The 17,440-nt window shown below is 42.7% G+C and overlaps 2 protein-coding genes across 4 annotated transcripts in view; one reads left to right on the top strand and one right to left on the bottom strand.

Moving 5' to 3' along the window:
• Positions 1–4,128, bottom strand: part of mlpha (melanophilin a) — a 28,872-nt gene extending 24,744 nt beyond the window's left edge. For all 3 annotated transcript variants that reach the window (XM_010892074.3, XM_020042560.2, XM_020042561.2), the window contains exon 1: positions 4,020–4,128. In XM_010892074.3, the coding sequence (XP_010890376.3) occupies positions 4,020–4,120 (101 nt within the window). In that variant the 5' untranslated portion in view covers positions 4,121–4,128. The remainder of the gene's footprint in view (positions 1–4,019) is intronic.
• Positions 4,129–4,771: 643 nt separating this feature from the next.
• iqca1 (IQ motif containing with AAA domain 1) overlaps positions 4,772–17,440 on the top strand; it is a 58,952-nt gene continuing 46,283 nt past the window's right edge. The window contains exon 1 of the mRNA XM_034289868.1: positions 4,772–4,994. The gene's annotated coding sequence lies outside the window, so the exon portion shown is untranslated. The remainder of the gene's footprint in view (positions 4,995–17,440) is intronic.

Here is a 17,440-nt window from a genome sequence, read left to right as displayed (position 1 = left end):
TTAAATGTTGGATTTGTACGCCTCTCTTTTACAACCATCAAACGGATGTTGGTGTCATCTAAGATTGCCATGTTAATGAGTACTTTTGGGAAGAGGCATTTATATTCCATAGCATAATGGAAGGCGAGCTAGGTCATACAATTACATGCATGCATGGTTTAAATCAAATTCCTCATAAATTACATACGCTAAGCGTATACTACACATAACAACGTTTAGTAAGCTGTGTCTGCTTTAGCTATGCCAAAATTGGCTGCTGTCACTCTGAATGATTTAAAGCTTTATTTTCCCATGAACATTTTTAAACAGCATGACCAAATATCCCTCTGAGAGACTGCTGTATGATTTCATATATCTCAAATCGCCATGAAATTACCCTGCATGAATGATACAGCGTGACCCACATGTTGCAGTAAGGTCACATCTCTTCATGATCGTAGAGCATCCAACACATACAGAGGCTCTCATTAATATAATCTTAAACATATCCAGTGTGTTAAAACCAGGTCAAAACCAAGCAACGTATTTATGCCGCTTGCCCAGTGGCACAGTATACAAAGTGCAAAGCACTCTGTAGTATTCACCAGTTTTGGGAAGTTCCTAATTAAGAGCTAATGCACCAGGTCATTTTTCACTCTTCCTTTTTATTTCATTGATCACTGGTTATTTATGAACTCCCGTTACATTTGGGTCTATATTTGAAACATCCCTAAACTGGTTCACCTAGCTGTGTTCTTTTGCTTTAACACCTCTGTGTTTCCGTCATTAGCTGACAGTTGTGAATGTGTACATGCTTGGCATTTTGTGCTTTAGCCTCCAGTAGAACCAGAGAGACAGTATAAGAGGCACTATGCATATTTTCAGAGCAGGGCCTTGCTGAACTCATGCTAGTGAATTACTATATGAGCCTAATTCTATTATTTCCATTTCTAGAATGTCTCTCCCTGTCTCTTGGTAGTTCATTTCTAAAGATCAAAGTGAGTAATTAGACGACTGCGAACCGCCTTTTTCCCTGTCAGGATTAAACAGGCGAAAAATACCCACCATATTTCCTTATCCTGTCCATTGTGAAAAGCTGTTTCTGTATTAAATGTTTGCTGAAAACCGCAGTGTTCGGAGTGAGTCATTGTCTTCTTACTGCAATGATTAATTCTAATGTGAATCACTTCTAGATTACCTATTAAGGGAAAGTAATGGTAGGTTGCTTCAGACTTTTTGAATGTCAGTGAGTTGATCAGAAAATCCTTTTTCATCATTGTCTGCACATTCATATCAGAAGATGCCATCCATCTCTCCTCAGAAGCCTACTTGAGTCAGAATAGCTCAGTAACTAAGAGATTTCAGCTTATTTAATTTCTGTAGTAAATCCTAGTAAATCTTTAATAAATTCATCCAAGTAACTCTAATTGGGACATTTTGCAACTTTTACAGTGTTTAAAACGTTTCTTTTTCACTCTGCAATTCTGGGTGAAGTGAAACAAATCCTTCAGAAGCTGATATCTGCTGAAAAGTTGGCTTGTTTGTGTGGCATGTTTAAATCTCTAAGACAGTTTGTGTATCCCATTTTATTAACTAGGTTCTACAAAATGTGAAGTGCGTTGCATTCACTTTTTTTGGAGGTTTAAGATGAAATTATTTTGTTGTATTATCGAAAACGTCATAATTTATGCTGACGCTGTGTATAATTTGTCATTGATTTGTAGCTGTAAAATGAAATTTAATCTTATAACTCCTACTGATAAAACTCCCAAGTAATAAGGCTTCATATGATTAATATGTACATTGTCTGTGATCGCTGAACAATACAAATAAAAGACTCAACAACAAATTGCATTTTCGCTACAGTAATTACTAAGAGGTCTAGATGGATTGGAACTGACCAGACACGAGCTGTTCCGATCCTGTAGGATTACTGTATGACAGCCTGCTAGTACTGGGCTGCACAATGCACAGAGCAGTAACTGTACTCTGGTGGCGGAACCACCAAGTGCCAGTAAACCAGCAGAGCTAAGTCCCTTCCCAAATATTTACATTTATTTGTTTGTCCAGAAGAACCAACCTGCCTTTTCCATACATTCCTTCCTGGAAGTGGGACAATGATCCAACTAAGCTTAACTGAGCGAAATAAACTGACCAAGAAATGTTGTGTGTAAAATTCAGGCATCAAAACACCATAATGCATCAAAACAATAAGTTATATTTTATACAGTCAATTTGTTGAATTGTAATGGTTAATATTCTTATATTAGGGATATATATATATAAATATATACATCTTTTTCAAAAATTTGAAATCAGAAACAAGATGAAGGCATAAAAGTGGGACAAGTGGAACGGGTTGAACTGGCCAGAACATCAGACACATACTGTTAAATATTAAAATACTCCAGAAGAAATCTACTACAGCAGTACAATAGAACTCAAACACCATGATGTGTTCAAAACATCTCGTGATGATGCATTTCAACACTGGCAAACTTGAGGTTTCATCTTTCAATTGGTTGCAGTTCAGTTGATACTAGTTTTGGTGTTTCAAAGCACTTTGTTTTAAAAATCAGTAGCCTCCTGTTTAAGTGCTTTGTACCACTGAAATCCATAGCAATTTACTTTCTTGATCTGCTGATAATTTGTAGTGTCTGTAAGGTCTATAAATGTTTTTAATAGGTTGGGATTTATAGGTTGGGTGGACACTAATGAACCATAAAAAATAAGAGGGGAGGAATTTATTTGGGAGAGCTTAATAGCTTTCAGAGCGGGTAGAAACCAAACTCTTCCCCTGCCTGAGATAAGAGCTAGATTCATGAGAGGTGATGAGAGAGTATGTCAGGGCAAATGAGGAAATTAAATATTCAATTTCTAGCTAGCAACAAAGGACACATTCTGTCGACCTGAGGGGTTGCCAGCATAAGCTTATGGAATTTGAGCCTCTTCAACATACCTCTAACCAGGAGGTAAACAATAAAGGCATTCACTTAATTAATAATAACATCTAATAAATATGGCAAACAGAAACTGCATGAAGGCATTCTTCCCGGGCAGGTTTTCAGGTTTTCATGTAGAAATGGAAAGAAATAAAAAAGACAATTTTGTCAAATGGGAAATGGTATTCTGTTCAGGTTTTCTAAGCATTAACGCTCTTACAATAAAAAAAAAAATCCATGAAAAATCCATGATAAATTCAAGAAAAACCAGCCACTGAGAAGTGAACCAATTCCACACTTAATCCTGTATCCTGTATACAGTGGTTCCCAACCACCAATCACTGTCAAGGCCCATCAGTCACATTTTGCAAAGTTGCTGTATATTGTTTCTCACAAACTATTTTAAGGTAACATTTATAGTACTTTTTAAACTGAAAGTAACAAAGTGTCATATTAAAAGCAAAGTACATTGTTAAAATGTACATGAAGCCTCTTGTAAAAGCATACGTTTTTTGGAAGGAAAAAAGGCATTCTATTTTGTTGTTTTTTGTGCAGACCGTTTGAAAACAGCAAATTGAAAACCAGTGCTCTGTCAGTTTCTTGCCACATTTTACAATAGACCCCCTGTTCCCGCTTATACTTTGGCAGTGAACCCTTGACGGACAGCCTCCTATTGAAAACCCTCCCCCCTGAACTAACCTGAGCATTGAAGTTTCTATGCTGTCTATGCATAGTGGCAATAGTACAGAGAGCAATGGCCACTAGCAGTCACACCACAAATGGTACTTCCACTGAGAGCCTGGCTGCATTCTATATTTGCTAACAGACATTTGAAGTTGAAATAAATTTAGCCTCCGAGCATTTTATTTACATACCATGGACTATGATGCTATGGTGACTTGGGGTTGGTCTGAGGCAGAAAGCTGAAAAGAGAGTAGTCTTTACGTCTATCAAACTGTCTTGGAGTGACTTGTTCTATACGACCTAGGTGGTTTTAATTCTAGTCAGTGATCAATGGAAAGTCCGGACAGTTTCAAATGCCATGTAAATGATGTAGCATTACTCTATTAATATATAGTATGTCTTTGCAATAGCTACCTCAACAGGATTGGAGCCTCACTTCCCACACAGCCGATCAGTCCAAACCAGACGCTTAACAAAGCCGGCAAAGGTTCCCCCTGGCAAGTGTTAAGTGTCATCTCTGATGTTGAAGAGGTGTCAGTTTGAGTTTCCTCTGTGTGTCAGTGCTGGTTAATATTAGCGTGATGGTCAGGCCAGCGCTACCACAGGCACCGGATGTTGTTCTAGTTAATTAGGGTCCGTATCTGGTTACTCTGCGGTAAGGCCTGAACACACACAAACCCGGGCTAGGCAACAAACACATGCGCGCTCCCATACGCACACACTACATCTCAGTGCCCTTGTAACACGTGTGCCCGGCTGGCTGGCGGTGTGTGGATGTGGGGTGTGATGATGAATGAAAATGCGCTTGGCCCGAGGTTCATTCCTCCATTTTTCTGGGTATAATTAGCCTTTGGAGCCGCGGTGTAAGGGTGGCCGTGTGGTTGAGTCTCTAGAGACGGTTATGGATGCGGCCACGAGAGATCGTATTAGCGTTCCGTTATTAATTGCAGGCTAACATAACAGATGAGTGAGAGAAACGCATTTGCCACCGGGCCGGGGAGAGACAAGCACCGTTAATCACGAGGGCGTCCTTTGACTTGACTGGGCTGAGACGGGCCACTTCAACCGCTGATAGATGACCAGGGTTTAATGTGTTGAATGTTGAGGTTCACTCCGGGTTGGGGGACATCGCTCATGTACATAGATAAAGCTCAAACGTGCTTCATGCTTAAGCGTTTTGGTGGATTTTGGCCAGAATGCAGCAAAATACGAGTAGATAAGCTAAGTGAATACTGTATATGATGAATGGATCTTCCCCGTATAGTCTCCCGTGCCAGGAGAACCGAGATGGAGGGAATCCCAAAACATTGCAGCAAGGATAGAAAACCTGCGCAAAAAGTGCATGTGGCAAATAAAGTTGGATTTGAAATGGGACCCAAACTGTCACAGGTAGTAAGTTATAATTTTTTAAAAATATTATTTTATAAGTTAATTATTTAATCATTTAAATCTTCTAAGCATTGTTCATCCATAACAGATATTGATGCAATACATTTTTGACACTCCATACTAAACCTAACCCTTGCCAAACCTTAACCTGAACCTCGACCGTAACTGTAAACATACTCGATGCCTGACCTCAAGCCTAACTTTAAACCTAAACATACCTTTAGCCCTAACCTAATACCGCAACCTTGTCTAAAGCTCTGTCAGACTTTCGATGACTTTAGACTTTATGATAAACAACATGTACAATCCTGTGTGTAGTTGATCTTCAGGTTGCTCTTAATGTTTGGTCTATGACAAGAGGAAATGTCTCCCTAGGATTTTCCTTACTGTGATCTTTAAGGGAACCTTTACTGATAACAGGAACATAACTAGGAATTGCATACATTTTACTATCGCAAAACGATCCTGCCACAAAGTTACTATTACTCTTTAATTCCACCATGGTGGATTGATTATCCCAATCAGGAACTAAACTCTGTGTTACCTCTTATATATTAAAACCATGTGTTAGAAATGGGCTTGAGGGGATGCTATGATATGATATGATTTAAATGATAATGATTACATTAATGTGATGAATGCAATTAAATATAAATAACAATTCTATGTATAGAAACACAATAGGAAAGAAAGCTGGGCAAATATAGTGGGAATATTCATAGCATTACTTTTGTTTACATTACATTTGGCTTAACCACTGTTTGGCAAAATAATATAATAACCAGACTAGGGTCAAAATTAAAGCTACTTGAAATGTTTGGATTATAACTATAGTTCAGAATTAATCTGAGGTAAGGATTTTGATGAACAGTAAACCAGGATGTAGAATGCTTTTCTAAAACACCAATCGTCAGACTGTTTCAGAGAAAAAAGACTTTGCTTCCCTTTGAGCATAATGCCTTTTGACTCCATGTCATGGTTCAAGGAGAGTTTTTCAGTGTTTAGTATAGTGCAATCATATCTTAAATCCAGTATAGAAATAGATTTCTTAATTTAAAAATGTTCTTGTGTTTTATTGGTTTAATGATTCTTTATAATCCAGCAAACAATGCCCCATTCCTTGTATTGTTAGCAGCCCGTGGTAGTCAATTAATTTGTTCGCCCCTCTTTCAGTATTTCTAACTGACATGTGGAACAATGCTAACATGAAATTGCTCATGTGTCCAGTGTGCTTGGAGAAGTGTTTTCCCAACAGATGGATTTTGAAACATTTGCACAAAGCCTTCTGTCACATCCGCTTTTATTTGCTTATAATTTAAAGACAATTTAAATTAAAAAAAAGTATGCCAAATGAAAAAGACATTATAACCTGCTAAATGACTAATGTAAACAATCCCCTCCTGTGTGCAAACTGCCCCCAACAACACAACACAACCCTCCCCAAGGCTAAAGCCGGCCCACTTTAGTTTTTATTACACTTGATCTATTCCATCTTAGCATCATAATGAGTTCAGTGATAATTGTTTCTACCGTTGTGTGAGATTGACACTATTCCAGCAGGTGGATTGCTTTTCTAAATGACCGATCAACAGTAGTCAATCTTTACTATAGTTCCATCTGAGAAGGTACCAGAAAAGGTCATTTATTTTCAGCTATTTTCAGTTTTCTGGTCATGCTTACTGCAAATCCATCTCGGTCGGCTGAAAATGTACTGTGATGAGAAGACAGTGAGTGTAGAAAACGCCATGTCCGTTCACATTTTAGCACTGTGGTGCTGACTGAGTGGAATGACAGCGGAATGCAGAGTCCTCTGGCCCATTTCCCTCATACACAGAGAGACTGAGAGATTGCACCATTCCCGGAGTCTAGTGTCATGTCAACCCGGAAGGCGTTCTGTGAATAGACATGTCATTTGTCAGTCTGAGTAAAACAGATATCATGTTTGCGCATTTTGTCTCTGCGTGACAGCAAAGGACAATGGAGGAAGGACCCCAGGTCAGTTCCACATCATAATGCCGCAATCCCCATATCGATGAGTGACAGGGTTCATGACCTCCAAACACAGACTCACTGTGCTCACACATGCACAGAAGACAAGCACATACCCGTATTGACACACACAAAGCATTGCACATGCATGTGCACACAGACACACGCAAACAAACATTACACGTGCATACACACACACACACACACACATACACATTACTGCCATCTGCAGGGCGTGTGTGATCAATGGCCTGTAACACAAAGAGGATTAAGGGTAGAATTACTTGGTGATGAGGACATTCTATTCTAGACTCGGTGGATTCCACAACTATATGACCATGGCTTAATTTACATGGCCATATCTTTCCTGAGACATCCAACAAGACTTGAGTGGCTAGGTTATTTTGTCGTGTTAACCCAGAGCTCGAGACACCACCTTCCCGCTTTTTTACATTACGAGAAGGAATTGCTAAACAGACTTATCTTAGTTAGCAATATCATTTCCATGGGTGTTTTATATATACTCATGTTCGAGAAATACAGCGCAGGATTGTGGGGGTCAATCGAGGGAAAATCAAGCGATATGTGGGTGTGCTGCACAGAAACTCTATACAGCAGCGAAACAATCGTTTTCACACTTGCAAAGCTCAGAGGGGGATCAATCACAAATGTGATGTTCGCTACTTCAGAAGTTGCTCAAGCTATCAATATTATAAAGTTTATACAGGAAACTAATGTAATGTCTCGAGTCTTCTTTGATATGTATCGTAATGTAAATAAGCCTAAGACTGCACAGGTCTTAGTCTAGAGGAAGAGAAAACAAAAGGATACAGCACCTGTAACTCATTGTAGGCATGTCCAGCTCTAGGCATAAGCGACATAACCCTAAAGTCTAGGGCGGGCCCTGATTCTGGGTGTCATGACATTTAAGAATGCATATTCATTTAGGTAAATCAGCAGACGCTTAGCAGACTGATCTCCCCTGGGAATCACACCCACAATGCTGGCAATGGCACTGTAACGGTCATTCTCCAACAAATGGCCCTGAATCTGTTCATTTTGTCTTTTTTGACTTCCAGTCTCAGCCATACCTCCTGCAGCTGAACCTTGAAGACAAGACCTCATTGATACCACCTTGATACAACGGACACTGGCGTCTTTTGACTGTGGAGAGTCACTTTGATTAATGACCAGACCGCACAGGCCCTCAGACAGAATGAGCTAGCCTGATCTGATAGGTTTGTTTCAGATCTGGTGTTATTCAGTGCCAAAGTCTCCAAGGTGACCCCTTAACTTACACATCTACAACGCAGATGTTTCCAAGGTGACGCCCTAACTTACACATCTACAACGCAGATGTCTCCAAGGTGACGCCCTAACCTACACATCTACAATGTAGATGCCTCCAAGGTAACGCCCTAACTTACACATCTACAACGCAGATGTTTCCAAGGTGACGCCCTAACTTACACATCTACAACGCAGATGTCTCCAAGGTGACGCCCTAACTTACACATCTACAATGTAGATGTCTCCAAGGTGACGCCTTATCTTACACATCTACAACAGTGGAACACACTGTCTGGTTGATGCTTTGGAAAAGTTCACCAAAACCTACTGTTCTTTTTCATTCCAGAAGGCAGAGAAAGGATGGCAGAATTTTTGAAAAATAAAATATGTTACATTTCTTAGTGCGATGGTTATTGTACTGTCCAAGCTGTGAAGTCTCTGTCCATTACTATGCATTCTGTGTCCATTGGTAGTTGGGTTTCCATACTGTAATTGCAACAAAAGGGAGCACTGAGGCAGAACTGAGGCAGAACTTAACCAAACTGCCGTTCTTTGATGCCAACCCTGACGTGTCCACGTTTAAGAGGCTCATCCATCCTACTAAACGACCCTCTAAAGTTAACAAGTGAAGGGAATAAAAAGAAAAAAGTGAATCTCACTTTCCCGCCTTTGCAGAGAACATGCCAAATCCCACAAATACAGTATACAAGGATTATGGTTATGTTGGGGGACTTAAACTACTGGGTCAACAACAGATAAACCTGGTAAAGGGTTCTGCCACATCTGGCCACAGCTAAAAGGGGTCTTCGGCACTGTCCCACTGGAGACATTTACTCTAGTGCTCGTGCCTGACAAGGTTGCGTAAAAGTGAAGCGTGTCGTGAAGTTTGACCCCGTCGCAAGTTCCCTTGGTCTGGGTCAGGATTCTGGAATTTGTGGAGTCAGTGCTCTTTCTATTTCACACCTGCTCTGTGACCTGTGTGTATCTAAAGGTTAGCTGTCAGCCCCTTAATTAGATGTTTATTAGAGCAAGTGGATTGGTATGGGGAGGTCTTTTTGAAATGATCCAAGAAATGTATTTTCTTTTAATCAACTAATCCAGACTTTTTAAAGTGATTTTTGTCAGGCTGTCCGCCCTGTTATGGCTAAATTCGTTGTTTGCATCTGTTCCCTCTGTAGTTTTGCAGGTGATGTCTTCTGTAGATGTTAGTGCCTGACATGCCTATCTCCTGGACAGTGTTCCTGATCTGTCAGAAAGTTCCTTTGCCTTTTTTTATTGTGATAGAATTCTGTCAATCATCCACTGTAGAGTTCTTCCTTGACCTACCAGGATTGATTGATAACTAAACACACCAGTATTTTCTTTCTTTTTCAAGGTTTTAATTATGGTTCTGACTGATTTGATCTCATGAGGCAGTTATTGGCAGTCGCATCAGAGTTGTTTAAATGGAATGTTAACTCAACTTATCTACATATCCTCACATTCATTTTAATGTTTGAACCTAATGTCTTTATTCAGTGCTTCTTTGGGTCTTTCACCAGTTAACATTTTGGTTTTGGCTCTCTGAGAGGGAACTGTTGTTGTTAACTCCTTATCTAGTCAAAGCTATCTGAACAATTTAACTTCTATCGAATTCACTGTGAACACTGTTGCTTTACAACTGTAAAAATGGAGACAAAACTATTTAAAATGCAGTTGCTGGGAGATTTTTTAGGTTAGGGGTCAGGGAATATTCACTTCTGTTAGTATAGATTACTTGTTTTCACATATATGGTAACATGGCATTCCATCAAGCCATGGCTTGGGGGGATTGTGAAATGCAAGGAAGAATGGAGAAGGATTCAGATGGGACATCTTTGTCCTGATCCCATTCACTTCTTAGGAATCCATTCAGACCTCGGAATAGTTTTGAAACTCTAGCCAGAATTTTTGGAGAGATGACGAGATGACAAAGAATGTCAAGGCAAAGTTAAAAAAAAGTTCATTATCCGGTTAACATGATCAGTGTGAAAGCTAGTGCCTTCAGTGAGAATGTGCTAATTAAAATACTGTTTTCATGTTCACACCACACGAGAGAGAGAGGCCATTTTACCTTATCTTAAACCTGGAATGGGACCTTCTCCTGCCAAAATCAGACTGTAAATGGGAATAATTTTGATGCTCCTTTTGGGCTTTTGGAGAGATTGTTTTTGGGAGTTATTTCCTTTATAATGGACAGTAAATTGACCATAAAGACATTGGTTGTCTGGCTCCATTCCTGTAAGACTGCTTATTTGTAACCATTATCCAGCAAACACTGAATCTACGGGAGATCATTTGAAAATTGTTACATTTTAAAATTGACTATAAAAAAGTGGACCAATCTTAGATTTTCTCACAAACTGCTGCCAACATGCACCAGCCTTACAACTGTACAGGCTACACTGCTTTTCCAAATACATTCAGCGGTTTGATTTAACCACAGGGGAAATTGTAGGTTTAACAAATATTTCAGATTTTTATGGTTTGATGAAAATAACCCCTGTAGCAACTGAAAAGAATAACCAGTACAGCAGGGGTTCAAAAGCTGCATCTGTTTTAAATTAAAGGATGTGACTCACCCGCTTTTATCCAGGTCTCTCTCTCCCTTATCTGACAGCCCCTTGCTGTGCTAGGGATGTCAGTGGTGCTTTAGAAACATCGTACCCTAATGACACTGAATACAATCCCCTGGCTGGCCTAGCCAGAGACAATAGCCTGCACGGTGCGCTGCTGAGCTGTAGTTTTAAAGCCGAGCTGCCACTGTTTCGCCACAACTGATAAGCTTTACTGAGTCCTTGCTACATAGCTTCACCTGATGAGCAACAACATGAATCCCCAACACGCGGACTAGCCAGAGGAAGAAACCCTATTGGAGTGTGTGTGCGTGCTAGAATCCATGTGTGCATGTCCATCACACTGCAATTCAATTTTAACGGTCAACCCAGCAGAACATTGTTTTCGGGTTTCCTTTGGGGCTCAAAGCTATGAATTGTTTGCGTATAAAAGATGTGTGCCTTTCACATAGAACGCGGATTTACTGTTTCATTGTGCTCACGTTATTAGATCATTTGAATATGAATGAAAGGGACATCTCGACGATGAAGGGAAACCCTTCTGAGGTTCTCACACAGCTGTCACTCACACAAATGTAGCCCTGGCTAGGATATAAGGCCTTTCTCCCTCTGTCGGACTTTGCAGTGGTTTTAGCCTTCTTTGAACCAACTCTTTTCAACAGAAGACTTGTTCCTGCCCGCCACTCACTCGCACGACTCCGCCCATGCCTTTGAAGGACAGAAGAGAGAGAGTGAGACCCTTTTAGCGTCACCCATACAGAGACAACAGGCTTAGTTAACTTCTGCCTCAGTTTCAGACCCGCCCTGGGCCCCGTGTTATAAGTGGGGGGAAAGGAAGAGAAAGGGTCCGAATCTCTGTGATACGTCCTCACTGGGTCCCGCCACTCCACGGTTGGCACCGCACGTGGGAGTTTTCCTTACTCAAACATGCCTTGAAGGGAGAAGCTAATGTGATTACTTGACTCTATGGATGAACGGAGCTTGCATTTCAAATGGGCTGAATGTTTTGGGAGGAGAATGACCAGGGTTAGCGCTTGGCCTTAACCACTACCCTGTAACCCCTACCCCGTAACCCCTACCCTGACCTTACCCTAATCATTTAAGGTGTACATCTATTTAGTGGCCAGAGTTGGAATGTAAGCCTCATCCTCCCCATTGAGTCAAATAAGCACATTTCCTTCTACCTTCTGTGAGACATGTTTGAGTAAGTAAAACTCCCAACTGCATCTGCACCAGGTTTGGGTTCAATTCATTTGGAAGTCAATCAATAGAGGAAGTGATTCTAATTCAAACATTTTACAAACCTTTTAATTTCACAGCTTCTCCTCCAGTTTATGTTCTGATTTGACTTACTTTTGTTTGAGTAGAACCCTGGACTGCATGGAAAGTCCAAACACACAGAAAGAGAATACTATGATGGAATGTTGAAACTCAAATACAGCAAACCATCGTCTTTATTGCTTTTTGACAATAACACTGAATATTTATGTTGCAATAAACATGTTGCTATACAGAGAGGGGGCCTCTCGGCCCAGGCGATTGAACCCTGACCCACAACATCAGTGCTGGCATAATGGCTCTTGATGAGTTGAAAACAAGGTTGGCTCATTTTCATCTCATCAAGAGAAAATATGAACGATGGATTTCTCTGTTTAAAATGAGAAAACTAGACCAAGGATAAATTGTTATGCTAACAAATCTCGCTGCAGTTTGTTGCCTTAACATGCTGGTCTGATGGGAGCTTATTATATTTATAAGTCCTCTGATTTAACAATAATAAGATTTTGCTAATTATGCCACTAAATCTAATTAAAAACTCTTCCCACATTCCTTTTGTAGTTCTGACATCAATCAGCTTAGCAGTTGGTTATTTTTGAATTAAAGGTTAAATTCAATGTCAGCCAATTTGTTTTCTCTTCCACTTCAATAATAACATGTCCTCAAAAAATGCACTCTCTGCAGGGCAGAGTGTGTGTGTGTGCATGTGTGTGCACATTCTTCTCCACCCAAATAACTTTCTTTTTGTACTAACTCTTCTATAAACACCACAGTATTGTGGATTTGATCATATTTTACTGAGCACAGAATAGAGCCAGCACCACTATTATGTCCAAATAACCACCAAAACCACCTCATCCATCATTGTTTCCCAGACAGGAACAAAATATATATATTTTTTTCAACATTTTGGAATAGCCCAGGGAGATCCCATTTGAAAAGTAATCCCATAGTCTCTGCCCAGTTGACCTGGAAATTCTCCATTTCCACCAGTCCAGTTAGCCTTACTCTTCTGTTTTAGAACTTGGACAAACTGTGACAGAATCTCGATTTGTGCTATGCAACCTAATTACCTGACAATGGTGCTGGGAGAAAGAACATTTGAACTAGCAGCTCAGACCATGTTTACACATGCACCTGTTGAACGGCCTGTTAGCTCCATGCTAACTACTAACAGCCGTAGAAATAGTCAAAATACCCAGGGTTTCCCAGTGAAACTTGTAAATCCAATTACTTTTGCACTTTAACCTTTTGATCCTATCCATGTGTTCAAAGATTGGCCCTAGTATAAGACTCAAAACTTCTGTCCACACTTCTGTAACATTCTGTTACGTATGTAGTGAACGTGACACTTTCCATTGTTTATGTTTGATTGTTTTGATAATTCTTTTATATATATAATTTTACTTATGTGGACTTTGTTTTACTCGTTTAGTTATTTAGGAGTTGAGACAAGCTTTTTTGCAACATCCATGACAACATTCGGTAAAACCAATGAAAAGTTAAGACTTGAAGACACGTGGCATTCTAAGCAGTGTGCTAATATACATATTGTAACATCTTTGTGATGCACACCCGCGGCGCTGTCTTGTGTTGCACTCAGTCTTTTCCTATATTTTTTTGTTATTTGTTTCCTTCTAATAGACTACAGCCTCACATGCACTCTTACAAAACACTGTGACAAACACAAAAAGGTATTCATGTGATAAGCGACATGCGCTGCACCCCAGGTAGAAATGTCAAAATGATTTGTATGTCAGACAGTTGTTTGTGTGACAACCAGACAGAGTTTCTACCTTTAGTAATTTTTTGTGATGGTAAATGTAGGGTTCACCCTGATGAATGAGAGGGTCGTTTGCCTGCGCCTACGGGTCGGGGATAGGTCTCTCACTGTTGTTTGTGCCTACGGGCCAAACGGCAGTGCAGAGTGCCCGACCTTCTTGGAGTCTCTGGGAGGGGTGCTGGAAAGTGCTCCGACTGGGGACTCTATCGTTCTACTGGGGGACTTCAACGCCCACGTGGGCACTAACAGTGACACCTGGAGGAGCGTGATTGGGAGGAATGACCCCCCCTGATCTGAACCAGAGCGGTGTTCAGTTATTGGACTTCTGTGCTAGTCACAGTTTGTCCATAATGAACACCATGTTCAAGCATAAGGGTGTCCATCAGTGCACGTGGCACCAGGACACCCTAGGCCGTAGGTCGATGATTGACTTTGTTGTCGTTTCATCTGACCTGCGGCCGTATGTCTTGGACACTCGGGTGAAGAGAGGGGTGGAGCTGTCAACTGATCACCACCTGGTGGTGAGTTGGATCTGATGGCGGGGGAGGAAGCTGGACATACTCGGCAGACCCAAGCGTACTGTAAGGGTCTGCTGGGAACGTCTGGCCGAGTCTCCTGTCAGAGAGATCTTTAACTCCCACCTCCGGCAGAGCTTTGACTGGATCCTGAGGGAGGCTGGAGTTATTGAGTTCAAGTGGACCATGTTTTCCACCGCCATTGTCGAAGTGGCCGCTCGTAGCTGTGGCTGTAAGGTCTCTGGTGCCTGTCGAGGCGGCAATCCCCGAATCCGTTGGTGGACACCGGAAGTAAGGGATGCCGTCAAGCTGAAGAAGGAGTCCTATCAGGCCTAGTTGGCTTGTGGGACTCCTGAGGCAGCTGACGGGTACCGGCAGCCTGGGTGGTTGTGGAGGCATAAACTTGGGCCTGGGAGGAGTTCGGTGAGGCCATGGAGAAGGACTATCGGCTGGCCTCGAAGAGATTCTGGCAAACCGTCCGGCGCCTCAGGAGAGGGAAACAGTGCCCTACCAACGCTGTTTACAGTAGAGGTGGGCAGCTGTTGACCTCAACTGGGGATGTCGTCGGGCGGTGGAAGGAGTACTTCGAGGATCTCCTCAATCCCGCCGTCACGTCTTCCATTGAGGAAGCAGAGGCTGAGGGCTCAGAGGTAGTCAAGAAACTCCTCGGTGGCAAGTCACCGGGGGTGGATGAGATCCGCCCTGAGTACCTCAAGTCTCTGGATGTTGTGGGGCTGTCTTGGTTGACACGCCTGTTCAACATCGCGTGGCGGTCGGGGACAGTGCCTCTGGGATGGCAGACCGGGGTGGTGGTCCCTCTTTTTAAGAAGGGGGACCAGAGGGTGTGTTCCAACTACAGGGGGATCACACTTCTCAGCCTCCCTGGGAAAGTCTATGCCAGGGTACTGGAGAGGAGAATATGGCCGATAGTAGAACCTCGGATTCAGGAGGAACAGTGTGGTTTTCGTCTGGGCCGTGGAACACTGGACCAGCTCCATACCCTCTATGGGGTGCTGGAGGGTTCATGGGAGCCCAACCAGTCCACATGTGTTTTGTGGATTTGGAGAAGGCATTTGACTGTGTCCCTCGCGGCATCCTGTGAATATGGGGTCCTGGGTCCTTTGCTAAGGGCTGTCAGGTCCCTGTACGACCGAAGCAGGAGCTTGGTCCGCATTGCCGCCAGTAAGTCAGACTTGTTCCCAGTGCATGTTGGACTCCGGCAGGGCTGCCCTTTGTCGCCGGTTCTGTTCGTAATTTTTATGGACAGAATTTCTAGGCGCAGTCAGGGGCTGGAGGGTGTCAGGTTTGGGGACCACACAATTTGTCTCTGCTCTTTGCGGATGATGTTGTCGTGTTGGCCCTTTCAAACCAGGACCTTCAGCATGCACTGGGACGGTTTGCAGCTGAGTGTGAAGCGGTGGGGATGAGAATCAGTATCTCCAAATCCGAGGCCATGGTACTCAGTTGGAAAAGGGTGGCTTGCCCACTTCAGGTTGGTGGAGAGTGCCTGCCTCAAGTGGAGGAGTTTAAGTATCTAGGGGTCTTGTTCATGAGTGAGGGAAGGATGGAACGGGAGATTAACAGACGGATCGGTGCAGCTTCTGCAGTAATGTATCGGTCTATCGTGGTGAAGAAAGAGCTGAGCCGCAAGGCGAAGCTCTCGATTTACCGGTCAATCTACGTTCCTACTCTCACCTATGGTCATGAGCTTTGGGTCATGACCAAAAGGACAAGATCCTGGATACAGGCGGCCGAAATTAGCTTTCTCCGCAGGGTGGCTGGGTGATCCCTTAGAGATAGGGTGAGAAGCTTGGTCACCCGGAAGGAGCTCAGTGTATAGCCGCTGCTCCTCCACATCGAGAGGGGTCAGCTGAGGTGGCTTGGGCATCTGTTTCGGATGCCTCCGGAACGCCTTCTTGGGAAGGTGTTCCGGTCCCGTCCCACCGGGAGGAGACCCCGGGGAAGACCTAGGACACGCTGGAGGGACTATGTCTCCCGGCTGGCCTGGGAACGCCTCGGTGTCCTCCCGGAAGAGCTGGAGGAAGTGTCTGGGGAGAGGGAAGTCTGGGCATCTCTGCTTAGACTGCTGCCCCCGTGACCCGGCCCCGGATGAAGCGGAAGAAGATGTATGTATGTATGTAAATGTAGGGGTTTACCAATTATTTCTGCATAATGACATTTGAAATCTGTTTCTCTATGCATAAAGATGGTTTTTGTTTGTGATTTGTTTAACTGGATTACCTTTATCAATAAATGTGGTTGGAATTTAACTTAGTGTCCAAAACTATTTTAAATAAAAGCAACTTTCCGGAATTGACATACAGTAGCTTGTAGATTTCCCCAATAGATGGATAAATTACCCATACGCATATAGAAAGCCCAGATGCAATCCATTTGTAATAATCTGTTCATTCATTTGAACACATGAATCCAGTTACAATCCAACATTAGCAAGTGCAGGTTCCTCCAGTCTGCTCTGATTGAGCAGCTCTCATCAACAGTATGTCTTAACTCCAGTGCAACTTCAGAAGTTCATTTTAATTGGTGGATGTTAAGATTCAACCCAGGCCCGTCTGACAGCCCCACCCTAATCCCCAGAGAGCTACACGCGGCCCAGATTAGCCTGTCAGACGTCAGCGCCATATCCCGCTCCCGCCTTTTATCAGAGGAGGAGGAGGGAGGACAGTGGGGTCAGGGTGCTGGGAGGAGGAGGGGCTGACAATTAGCCCTTCTGGGCGACTCGTCTGACAGAGGAACAGGTCACAGCCTCACCTCCACATTCACAGCCGTGAGAAAGACTGACACACACACAAACACACACACACACACACCCCGTCTGTTTTTCTGTAACTCTGGCAGAATGAGGATGCGGTGAAAGGCTATTTGTTCTGCTACGCGATTTTCAGATGTACAGCACTCCCACGATCCTTCCATTCAGCAGGCCCTCAACAAGGAGTGGGTACGATGCTCGTAGACCCCCTCCACCGTTGTTCTGGA

The sequence above is a fragment of the Esox lucius genome, chromosome 22 (assembly GCF_011004845.1).
Source record: "Esox lucius isolate fEsoLuc1 chromosome 22, fEsoLuc1.pri, whole genome shotgun sequence".
Classification (NCBI taxonomy): domain Eukaryota; kingdom Metazoa; phylum Chordata; class Actinopteri; order Esociformes; family Esocidae; genus Esox; species Esox lucius.
This window is presented reverse-complemented; position numbering and strand designations above follow the sequence as displayed.